A 13110-nucleotide genomic window follows, 5' to 3' on the forward strand; every position below is an offset into this window, starting at 1 on the left:
AGAAGCTGGCCCCACTCTTTGAAGTTACCTGCCTACCTAGGAAATGCCATTGAGACTGCTGGTAGAGTTTCCAGTTCTACTTGTGACTGACTTAAAGATATTCATTTTTGCTTCAGAATTAAGCTGTGAGAATACCTTATATTTTTTTTCTGTGTCCTGTGTCTCTTTGCTGCTCTGGTTTTAAATGTCACATTAAAAAATCCAAACAGTAAATTTCAAACAGACACAGTAACACCAGTCCTGTCTCCGGTTCTCAGTCTGGCTCGTGGTGTTGCTTGTATTTTGCATCAGTTGCTGTGTAGCTGCCTGTGGTGCCACGCGTGCCAAAATGATCTAGCAGCAGAAGGCGAGAAACACGGAGCACAAATCTTCCTAATGCTTTCATGTCTCTTTGATACACTTTAAAACAAACAAACAAGCAAGCAAATAAAAAAGCCTCTCAAATAAATGAGGCACTGCATTAAATACTCTACAGAAAGGCTATGAGGCCAGATCAAAAGCCTGTGAACTAGATGTGAATCTTCCCATTGATGTTAACAGTGTTTGGATCGGGCCATAGAGTAATGACGTGACTGAAATTTCTCTTTGAGCAATTGGCAGCCAGATGTGCAAAGAATAGGACAATATTATGAGACAGAAGGAAATGTACCTCACTAATATTTGTGAAAAATTTTGCCAGTGCTTTGATATATTTTCCTTTACTGAGTAATTGAAATAGATTTAACCATTCTTCTTCTGACGGTAAAACACAATTAAATTATCATGGAGACTTCCTGATGATCAAACGTATTTTTACTTTACCTGGAAGTATGGGACTATGATGCTTTTGGCTTTCAGTGAACCCAGTTGACCCTAATTATTAAAAGGCTTCGTTTTGCTTACACAGAAGCCAGGGGAAGCTTTACTGGTGACCATAGTGGGGTCAGAGGTAGTCCACAACAACTTTGAAACCTACACCCACATGCATGTGCATATCTGTGTACATATATATTTCCATATACCCGTAAACATATACCCCATAAGAAAGATGAACATGCATGCACATACATATGGTGAAAAAATGTTACATATATAATCATAAATATACCAATTTTCTCAGTTAAACATAGAACACATAATCATGCATTGATTGACTGTCCTTAAGTATGCTAAAGGATACATGTAATAAAATTATATGTAATTCAGACCTCTTAATATGCAAGTGATGAAAATAATTTCAAGCAATTGGGCATAGACTTTACATATACTGATCTTTGTTTTTCTTTGCTGTATAATTTTGGCCTCAGAAAATAATCTAAAATGGGGTGGAGTAAATAGTTTTTTTAGAAAACTAACTAAAATAATTCTTTGGAAAAAAAAAAAAACACCTCTAACTTTTTCCATGCCTCCTAACTTTTCTTGAGGGGCTTTTATTTTGGAGAGTAATATTGATTTCCCATGCATCTATTGCCTTTATTTCAGCTTTTACCTGACCTGATGCATTTTTTTGTTACGCCTCAGGATGGAATATCAGTCAAATTGGCTAAGATATTCCAGATTCATCTTGATAGAAGTAGCTAAAGGATGCACTTCATGTAGGAAAGCCAGCATGAGGTCGCAATACCTATGAATGTTTAGTCATACCAAAGATGCCTGCATTCCACTATTATGTGGTTTTGGTGGACAAGAAATCTGAATTAAGAAAGTGGTTACTGATCCTAGTTCATGTAGATGAACTGATTCTGAAAGCTGAGATGACATAGCTAACATGTCACCAGCCAAGAAAATAACCCAACCCTACATCTTTGGAAAGAATACTTCTGCTAGAAGGTTATGTGCATAGGGTGCTGCAGATGCCACCCTTTGTCACGTGGCCATGTTGCTAGCAATTTGGGTGCCTCTGTATGTCTGCTTGGTGGGACTATCCCGCTGGCCAGAGTGATGCTTCTGGAGTCGCTCCATGGGAGTTGCAGCCAGCTGGGACCACAGTGTTTAACCACAGCAACAGCCGGGGAGCATTAGGCTGAGAAGAAGCTCATGACGGGGCATGTGCTGTGGAACCCGCTCTTTGAAAGTGGAGTCCACTCCTGGGTCTGTGATGCCTTGTAACACCGACTTATGGTGACCTATGCTATTTCCCAGATCCGAACAATATGTGGAACATGATGTTCAAATGGTCTATATTGTGTAGCTGGTTTAGGTCTGAAAGCTGGAAATCAGTAGCTGCTGCTTTTAAATAGTGGTGAAAATAATTGGATAAATCTAATACAGGATAGATGGCTCACAGCAGGCTGGATTGAGGGGTAAATCAAAGAAAAATGTCAATCGCTATTTAATGAATAGTTTGGTGGTCAGGCAAATTTACAGTAGCAAAACTACATGTAATGGAAAATATATTTCCAGCCTTTTTAATGGTGATCATGTCTTGTGCCTTGCAGAAATCTTCAGAAGACAGGATTAATTTCTCCCATGAAATCCAGTAAATGGTCTACATCAGCTGAATGTTTTAAAGAAAATGAAGTATTAAAAGAAAGGTGGGAACTGTAAAGTCATCACAATCATCTGACTCGAACTGAATCCATCCAGATAAAAACTAATGTGGCAGGAGGGGTAGAGTTACAAAACTTGTTACATCCTAGTGTACTGAGAGGCTGTGACAAATACATCCATAGGTTTCTTACTATAAACAAGACAGCATTAATGGAACCAGGGTTTTTTTTGTGTCTGTAAAGAATGGATTCGAACAGTGATGTTATCTGACATGTTAAAAAATGGAACAGCCTCAAAGGAACAAGAAATAAGTTTCTAGACATTTCAAAGAGACTGTAACACATACACTATATCAGGGTTTAAAAAGATAGCTTGCTTGCTTTCTCCTCCTTTGCAGCACAGACTGGACAGATGCAGGCGATAGAGAGATATATATAGATATATATACACACCTTCCAAGCTAAGAAGCCAGGCATTGGAAGTCTGACTGCATACTGACAATCTGTCAAAATGCTTTAAAACAGATGCTTTATTGGGACTATCTTTAAAATATCCTGATATAACATCCAAAATCCCCTAAGAAGACAGGTTCTAGGCTCTGTACGAACTGTATGAACAGTCCCTAGACTGAAATATTAGCTGTTGCAATGTTACCTCCTCATATAGTCTGAGGAGGAAACATGGGAAGTAGTAGTGATGGAACGCAATCTTCAAGTCTGTCTGCAGGGAGAGCTAATCCTGCAAGGAACGGCACGGCTGCAAGGGTTGCGTGCCTGTGGGCTGCAAGAAAGCTATTGAAGGGATTACACGTGAGGATCGGGTGGAGATCACCCTCTTTCCTCTGGTCTTCAGCAAGGAAATCCAGAGAAACATTCAGGACCCCTCTGAAGATGCCTCATTTTGACATTTCTCTTACTGACCATTATAAGGGTCCTGACTGGGCTGCTGTCTTCTCCCATGGCAGAACCCTTGTAAAGGGCTGTAAGAGGAACCCCCTCCCAAGGGTCCATCACAGGCAGTTCATGAGAAAACCGTCTTGCAATTCCTGACAGCCCTTTGCAGCCATGTGGGCAGCCCCACCTCTCGGGTCCAGCAGATACCTTCCCCAGCAAATGTGGTGGCGAGGCTGTAAAATGGATGGAAGTAGATGTGGGTCTACCTTGGGTGGCTGGGCTGGGTGCCGACCCCCATCCCAAGATATGTGGAGTTTTTTACTGTTGCAAAACTGTGTTTCTGTGCTAGATTTGAGACTGTGTGTTTACATGTTATTTGCCACAAGAACCCTATCTGGTCTGTGATACAAGTAGCTTTTGACATTTCTGAGTAAACTGTTTAAATTATCTGTGGGGAGAGATTTAAAATGCATCTGTCTAATTAGAGGGCCTTTGTTTATGTTAGGAAAGAACTTAATGAATCCTTATGGACAAATCTGAATATAATTACACAGTGCGCTTGCCGCTCCCACAAGCAGCCTGCTCAGCACTTGGGCCTCCTGCTGCATTCACGTTTTTGTCAGATGACTTCACTTCTGCTCAAGAAACATGCTGAGACCTCACTGGGAAGCAGACTAGGCTATGACTCTCAAATGCCTTCAGTGAGTGGAAACGGAGTCCCAGGGATAGTCCCACGGGAATAACACCAAATGAAGAATTAAGACTAAAACAAAACAAAACAGATTTCTGTCAACGTTATGCAGAACCCTCCTGGTGTCTGCATAAACCCTTGAGACTTCTTGTTGGAGCTGTACGTTCTCCTGTCACTGATGGTCCTGCCCCAAACGCAATCTTGAGTTGCCCCATCCCACTCACACGAGCCAGACCTGGGCGAGGGAGCCTCTTGCACGCCTTCCTCCTGGATGAGGTGCTGCTCTAGCTACAGCCTCTGCTCCAGTAGGAGGCAATGGCAGGCCTCTTGCCTCTTATTTAATAACCCAGTGATTGGAGTGAGCAGAAGACCTGGGTACAGTGCCACTGTCAGCCTCAGGAGATGAAAGCTGCTCTATCTGACCCGCTAGGAAAGTATGCTAGAGAGTGGGCACAAGCATCGCCCGACCTCCCCGAGAGAGTTGTACGGCTGCTTGAGGCCACAAAGGGAGCGGGTGGGCGAGCCTGGTTATTAGACCAAGGCTTTGCTTTCTGTTTTTGCCACCATTTATCTTGTTCAGACAGTAATTACTGAAGGCAAGATAAAGAGCCAGTCACTGGAAATTAAACTCAAGTTTCCTGGCTCGGTTCTCCTGACCTAACCATAAACTTGCACTTTTTCAGTAAGCAAAAACAATGAAATCATAAAAGGGTGATGAAAAAATAATGCAAACAACTGGCATTCCCTGGAAGGGGGGCTGGGCAGCATTTTATTTAAAGGCTGAATTAGGTATTGTAACTTTAAGCTAATGTTTGTTACAGTAAATGTTGAAGCAACCTTCAGAATCCTGCCTTACAATAGGTACACAAAAATAAGTGATCTTGTTTTAAATATTCTTTTGACTTATACCTTTCAGGGTCTTCTTTCAGCCTATTGCTTAATTAGCATATTCCTCCTGCACTGAAGAATAAATGGGATCTGAAATGAATTTAATAGGACATCACCAGCTAGGCACTGCTGATGGATTTTCTCTTGCTGAAGGTCCTCATTTTTTTGGTAAGTCACCAAATTAGGTTAAAATAGCAAGTTATCCTTTACTTAGAAACCTAGAAGAAAATGGACTGAAATTTCAAGTCAAGGACGTGTGGTTGACATGTGCTAAACTTCTTGAATCTTCAATACCTATCGAAGGAATAACAAATAATGGGTCTATGGTGTTAATGTAATCCTGAACACTACTGCTCTCATCAGGGCTCATAGCAGAGCTTGTAGGTTGTTTTTACAACTTTATTCTAATACCTGAAACGATTCAGCAAAGACAGACCTTTGTATGTAGGCTGGATGTTATCTTCATGTGAGTCATTTAAATTAAGCTGAGCAGATATATTTTCAGTTAATTTGTAACAAAATTATACTGCAATGTATTTGCATTGCTATATTATGCAAATTTATGAAAGTAATCTCACCTAAATTAAAACCGTTGTCTTACTGAGACCATTAAAAACTTGGGCTATTAACTTCAACACACAAGAAAACGCAGGCTGGAAAATTCTTCTTGCTCCAGTTCCACTGAGTTTTTCAAGGCTAAGCATGGGTTTGTTAATGAATGAAGAATTCTTGGTCAATATTTTCTAAGCATGGGGAAGCTGTCTTCTGTTATATGTACTGCTAAGAAAAAAAAGAGAATACATTTTTCAGCCTTTCTTTTGGCAGCAGAGGGGAACCTTCACTGAGTAACATGATCCATTCAAGGCCTCACACACAGTATAGACCCCCACAGAAAGCTGCAACCCTTCAGAAGTTTCCAGTCCAAATAAGACCAGAATTCTGGTCTTTTTGAATGCTGGAAAAAACTGAAAACATTTCAGTTTCATGTCTCTGTATCAAGGATAGTGGCTTGGGTGTGGTGGGACTCTGACACATGGAGATGCTCCTGCTGCAGAGCCCTCAGAAGTCAGGAGCATCTCCCCAAATCAGACCACTTCCAGTGTCCTGGCTCCTTTCAGCTAAACTAAAGCACTATCCCTAACGATAAACAAAACCCATTGCATTACTGTGTGTTATTGCTTTTTTTTTCCCCCCTAAATGTGTTGGTTTTTGCTGGGAGAAATGTTTTTGCAGTTTTAAAAAAAGTTTATGGAAATAACTAAAACGGTACTTTGCTACATGTTAATTCCAATGTCAAGCCATGATATACAAAGAGGAGCATGATGTTCAAATCTAGGGTGCCAAATTTTATATCCAGTCATCCCTTTAAAAGTCTTGCATAACTGAACTACTTCAGATTTTTGCTAAGTTTTTCCCCGATGTCTACTTTTTCACTAATAATTTCATTGTTTTTAAAGAGTGATGATGAGGTAGCTTCAAAATATAAGGAAGCATGTTCATGTAAAATACTTTCCCTCCACACTGAAACCTTAATCAGAAATTGTGAGGTATTCAGAAGAGGGATTGTGTCTCCTATTATAGGTATTCAGAGCTTAGCACAATGGAGATTTAATTCAAACTGACATTTCTGTAACAGAAAGAAATAATGTATTAAGGGGTTGAATCAGGGGTCCATTAGGAAGGAGACTTAGCACTCCTGCTGTGTTTCACTTAAGCTAACTTCTGTTTTGTATGGGTACTTGGTCCTGTTTTGCAGGATGTCACTCAAGTCTCAGAAGTGAATTCTTTACAAATTTGGTGTCTTTAGATTTTATAGCTAGAAAAAAAACATCAGAAATAATATGCAACTGAGTCCACAGAGAAAGTTACTCACTGTGAAGATATGACTCCATCTCTTCAGGATGCTTGTAGGAAATGGTTTTGCCTCTCAATCTTATATTTGTAAACAACTTGCATTTTTTTGACATTCAGTTTTGGCAGGTAGAGACTTGTGAACCCAAGGAAACAGGAAGAAAGCTTTTCTTTTAAATGACCCTTGTATTTCTCCCAGGACTTCTCACACGTTACAGCTCTGATGTAATACAAGTAAGAAATTGCTGGCTTACAGATGTCAGCCTTTATACAAAACAGTCTCCTTTTTCAAATTTAAATACTCACATTCTGTAAAAAACCTTGGAAATAGATTATCTTTTCATTATGCTTTGCTCAGTCTATGGGGAGAGTGTTCTTAGACCTTCAAAAACAAATCTAAGTGCATCTCCAAACATTAGCACCAGGTCTAGGTCTCTCAAGAGAAATGTTGTCAATCGAGAGTTGCTTGTGCTGCGAGCCTCATCGCAGGTAATTCCAGGGCAATTCTACGTACTCACCCTCCAGATTTCTAGTTGTAGCAGGTCTCAGAAGAGCTTAAAGAGAAAGAATGCTTTCTACCTTTCAGTAGTTGGAAATGGTATCTTGCCATTTTAACAGTACATGCCTAAGGTAAAGTGTCTCTTTATGTCTTTGGAGTTAGTGTGTTTTAACTGTAGTTTTTCACTTCTGTAGTTATGAGTGCCTGGAAAAGGGGGCTCAAAATGCAAGTGAGGAAGGATCTTTAACGTAGCAGAAGTGAGAGTTGTTCCCTTCCACCCTGTCTTTCTGGAAAACTGTTTCTGTTTTTGTACCTTAATACTCAGATGACTTAGAAACGTCCTAGATCTCTTTACAGAAAACATCTTTTTGAAGAAGTGGCCAAAACCAAATATGTAAAACGCATCCTCTATAGCATCTGCATGCAAGATCAGCTTTTTCTTCCTTGCAGCTCTGGTTTTCCCAGTGAGGGAAAGGGACTCTTGGTGTCACGAAATCCCAGGGGTGCATGGGTCTCCATGGGACCTATCCTGTTAAGATATTTCTCTTCCTTAGTCAAACTTTTTTTTATTTCACAAGCCCCATTGAATTGAACAGGGCCAGCTATGTGAAGACTGGTCCAATTTCACATCCTGAACTAAAAGGAAGTGACACCTACCAACCTGCATTTTTGAACCCCTGTAATTTAGGACTGAAATCCTGATCTCCTTTAAAACCTTTGGGAGCTTTGTAGTTCACTTTAGAGTAATGAATTTGTCCTGCGAACCCTGCTACCGTGATAGACGTAGACTGATCTGAGCTCCTCCGCTTTGCTCCAAATTGGCTGGACACAAGCTGTGACCTAGAAGATGCTGAGGTGCATTAGCAGAGCGCTGTGCTGAAGCTGACAAGCCTTGCTCTAAGGCACTAAGGCAATTCATCCGGGACTGTTGCAGAAAGGTATTTGATAATGTCTTTCAATTGCCTTTGAAAGTTCTTCATATTAGGGCCTATCCACGTGTTAAATACCCATATCTCCATTATCTTATTTCTTCCAGTGGTTAGCACTTGCCCTTTTTCATAAGGGACTGAACTAATTTGCAGACACCAAAAATGTCTCCTTTATACTTTAAATGTGGAGCGTAAGCTTATATATTTGTATGGCATCTGAAATATATACAGCATTTCACTCAAATTGTCATTTATATGATAAGTAAGTAGCAGGCCTTTAATAGCCCTATTCTATTTTCTATGAAAGCACCTTATACAGGAGTTATTAACACGCAAGTTATTAAGTGTGAAATTTTAGCTGTTAGAGATGGATATTTTTCTAAGAATCTGGAAAAATGAGTCAGTATTATTACAGATTTAATTTGAATAAAGACCTATTTTAAGTATTTTTCAATGGCCTGACTATGTTTTCTTGTAAAGTAACATCAAAATACAACAGGAAAAGAAATGCCACCCTCATTGTACACATCCCTATCTGAGAAAGAAGTTTTTTGGGGTGAATGACCACTTTTAAAAGCTGTATTGAAATGGACAAGGAAGGATAAACAAAAAAACTGAAACAAAGGGGGAAAAAAAGTAATACATCTAAACTTATCTTAAATATTTGGCAATGTAAGAACAACAAAATGCCATTGAAAATTGTTGTAGGCATAGAAGAGTGCCTAAGATGAGGTTAAAAGGCTGAATCCTTTTAGACAAATTTGTGTTTGTTCTGGTTATGTTTTTTAAAAAAAAAAGTCATAGGATCAAGTGTCCAAACTGATTAAAGAGCTTCAAGATCACAAGATATGTTAAATAACTGCTTGTCTTTAGCACCACCCGGCAGACGATGTGACATCTGGCTTCATCCCTACAGTTAAGATAATTAGGCCCATAACAGACCCCCAAATAAAAAGGAAACAAACCAACACAAATTAAAACAGAAAATCATGTACGTATAATAATTATGAAGAGATCCAAACTAAACAGAGTGGCAATCTGAGGAAAAAAAAAGAAATAAAGAGAGGAATGCAGATGAATGGGGCTCTGAGGGTGAAGGTTGCATCACAAAGCAAGGCAAAATCAAAATGCATTTCTGTGACGCTTCCTTTTGTGCTTGTGTGAGTCATTTGTGGATCCTAGCCTGGAAAGGAGACTATTTTGTAAAATAAGGGGAATCTTGCAGTCTGGGGCTTGATCCTCTGCCTGTTTACTTCCAGGTATTGTTCTCAGATATACTTCTGGTCACAGATCTGATGTTGGGTCTTAGTGAGCTCATCCACAGTGCTGAATGAAAGAGGCTGAAGAGTGGGAGAGGCACAGCACCCTTGACTGTCCATCTTGACACTGCTCAACTCCTAGCTTGCTCTGGGGCTCTGTTTTAGATTGCTTTAGTAGGTATCTTTAAGACATCGGCTTACTCCAGAGACTGTTCCCAAAAAGGCAGCATGGACAAGACTGCAGGAGGTTTGGCTCCTTTTACCCTACACTGTCTTCCAACAGTGTCTCAGTGGGGTTTGTACCTTCATACCTTAGCTGCCATCAAACCAAGGCAAGCCATACAATCTCTGACTTCATGCTGTCCTAGTAGTGCTGTGGTGGCATCCAGCACAGCCCTCACAATGTTACAGGTGCTTTGAACTGAAGTGACATATGTTAAACAATAATTTTGGAGAGTCATGGGGAGGCTCTATGGGCCCAGAGGAGTAAGGTCAGCAATAAAAACCATGTAGTGCAGATGCATTCTGCCCACTCTAGAGAGAGTTAGTTACTCCTAAAACACATAGCTGAGAATTGACCCTTGACGTTCGATCTTGGGGCAAGGACATCTCTCTGGCACTCTTCTCTCTTATCGTACAGATGTGTCCAGTATGGCCTGAGCACTTTGGCCTTTTTTGAGAATACAACATTTCTGTACTTAAAAAAATCTGTTAATCCAGTCAGCTAAAATGTGCTTCTTGTGGTACTGAAGTGGTTAATCTTTTGCACAGAATCACTTGACATTACTTAACATTTATTGGTTAAAAATTTGTTGTAAATCACAACAGGTACAAAATTACTACTTGGAGGCATCCCCTTGAATGGTAACCAAATTGTATCCAGGTAAATCCACACTGGGAATGGACATTGCTATTGTTTCAGACATTTACAAACAAGTTTCTCTGTAATGAAGTTAATCAGTAAACTATATAACCTCTCGCCTGTGTCACGCCTTTGCTAGTCTTAAAGAAAGTTCTCACAGTAAAGAAGTCAACAGGATACAGACAAAGCAGAATTAAGAAGTTTTATTTATCCATAGTCTTAAGGGGGGGGGGGGGGTAAGGAGGGGAAAGGAGTACTCGATACCTTAAGGAAAGTATTTTTCTTCAAGAAATGATGAGACCAAAGACAGCCTAAGGTAGGATATTGTTGTGTTCTCGCTTGGATGTGTTTGCTGTCTGATCTGGTATTCTTGCTTGAAACTGTAGGATGCTAGAAGGTTGTTTAAACCAAATGATCTTTAAAGATCTGCAAATAATTTGTTTGGAATTAAATCAGGATTTCATTAATGGTTATGCTATGGTTTCCAAATTACTTAATCCTGACCCTTGTTCTTATTTCTTTAAATTTCTTCATTAATATTCTACGGAGAGAGAGAGATTCATATTTTGAAACTTTTGAATTTTTTTCTCCTCAGTTAGCTTTGTTCTAGTGGAACAATAACTTTTACATTAAAATGTGATCTCATGATTTCTGTAATATTCTGAATAAAACCACCCTAAAACTGCAAAATAACCTCATTATAATTCTGCAAACTGACAACCTTTCTTTAGTTTCTACAAGGAAAATTCCCTTTCATTTCCACAAGTGGTTAAGCCTACATCAAATATTTTTTCAAGTCTTATGTAAAATACTTTGTGTAAAATTTAAAGGAACAAAAGCAAAACTCTCCAATGAGTTTCAGCTGCAAGTGGTATTGTGGGAAAATATTTGCAAAATGATGATCACATCGATCCAAAGTTTTCACTTTGATATTAGTAAGGTTTCCAGATTTCTGTAAAATGTTTTTCATTGAAAAAACACTTATTTGCAAAACATAATCTAAAAGATCTACAGCTGTAAGTAACATCACATTTGTGTGCGCTTAAGTAGTCTGTCTTCAAAAATGTAAAAGGTATGCTTCCAAAAGGAAAAAACAGATGTTTCAAAATAGTTAAGGCCCCACAAAAAAAAAAAAAAAATCACTGTAATCCAGTGAGATAATTTCTGATTTCACTTTCGCTGCTTTATACGGCTGCAACTCCAGTGATTTCAGTGGGCTGGCTCATGCTTTACAGTGGCGTGAGACCAGCCCATCTCAGACTTCTACTAATAGATATCTGAATAAAAGCATATGTACATTCCGGCTGGCAAGATAAGATTAGTTTTCTTTTGTGATAAGAAACTGTTCTAGACTCGCATGTACTTTGCAAAGCGTAATTCCCAAAATCACTGTGGTTTTCTAAGGTCACACAGGACAGGGCAGGGCATCGTGTGCCTCTGAAAGCGGAACCCCTTCAGCTTTTGTTGGAAGACTCGTGCATGCAGAGGGCTGGGGAACATGGCTTAGGCCACACTTTTTTGATCAGGTCATAGAAATACTTTGTCCCAATAATTTCAAGTCATTCAGTTTCTATTTCAACCTGATAATTTGCTTCAATTCTTTAAGATAATATTTCAGAATAAAAGGACATTTCAACTAAAAAATGAAAGAGTTTAATTTTGAAATTGTCTTTATGGAACACCTCCACAGTTTTAAACAATTATTTTTAGGAATGATTTTGGATCATTAGTGCTTTGGAGCAGATCATATTTTGCAATGTTTAATTCCAGACTTGTTGACAATTTTGTGGAAAAAAAAAAAATTGGCAACTGGTTTTGATCTGCTCTGGGTAGAGAACAGTGTCTCACTGAGTCAGCTCAAGTTGGCTGATTTCTAAGGATGAAATGCAGATAGCCACCCAGCCCTTTAAACAGGACTAATCAGGTCTATTTAAAAAAAAAAAAAAAAAAGCTAAAGTGGGAAAACCTACATAGTTACAGCCTAATTATCTTTAAAAATCTGTCTGGTCTCTAGTATCCGGGCACGTCCTAGAGTTTTAGCTGTAAACTTGTTTTACAGAAAACAAGACGACCATGTTCTCTCAGTCTCTTTCAACGCTGCCTGTTCTCCCTTTTTGCTTTCATTGCTCTGAGAGTGGCTTCAGTTCAGCTGAATTCTTTAGCTGTGTGCCTGACCCATAAGGAAAAAGGAGGAGAAAACACGGTGGTTGGGTTTTTTCCCCCCATATTTAACTTCATACATTGAGACTCAGATGCGCTTTTTTTCTTCTAGAAGCAGAGTAGAATTAATGATGGTGAAGATTTTTCCAAACTTATCTGCAACCCAAATGGATTTACATAAATAAACACCCAATATTGTCTCAGCATGTGCTGCATTTCTTTAGCAATCCTGAGTTTTTTAACAAGACCTGAGACTTTTTTTTTTTTTGCTGTGGAAGGAGTGTTGCCTTCTCTTCTTGCTCTTTGAGAGGCCCAAGCGGTTCCGGAGGCTGGTCTAGAGCTTTTGTGGAATTTCCTGTGGATGGCATAAAGTTAAAAATCAACAGTTTCTTGCTTTTCATTTTGGGATTGTCCCACTTCCCTTTAGCAAACTCAATCAACTAAGTAATTGCTAACTAGCAAATGACAACTTAGGTCTCCATGGTGAACAGATTCCTCTCCAAAGAGAGACTGAATGATTTGTATGATTGTGTATCTCTCAATTAACACCAGTTTTTGTACCTGAAGTACCCTGACCAGTCTTAATGAGCAGCAGTCTCAACAAATGGT

General features: G+C 39.3%; 1 protein-coding gene across 1 annotated transcript in view; it reads left to right on the forward strand.

Moving 5' to 3' along the window:
* Window positions 1-13110, forward strand: part of NR1H4 (nuclear receptor subfamily 1, group H, member 4) — a 41980-nt gene that overhangs the window by 978 nt on the left and 27892 nt on the right. Inside the window, exon 2 of the mRNA XM_010291655.1 lies at window positions 4970-5109. Within this exon, the coding sequence (XP_010289957.1) occupies window positions 5025-5109 (85 nt within the window). The 5' untranslated portion in view covers window positions 4970-5024. The remainder of the gene's footprint in view (window positions 1-4969; window positions 5110-13110) is intronic.

The sequence above is a fragment of the Phaethon lepturus genome, unplaced genomic scaffold (genome assembly GCF_000687285.1).
Source record: "Phaethon lepturus isolate BGI_N335 unplaced genomic scaffold, ASM68728v1 scaffold5247, whole genome shotgun sequence".
Classification (NCBI taxonomy): domain Eukaryota; kingdom Metazoa; phylum Chordata; class Aves; order Phaethontiformes; family Phaethontidae; genus Phaethon; species Phaethon lepturus.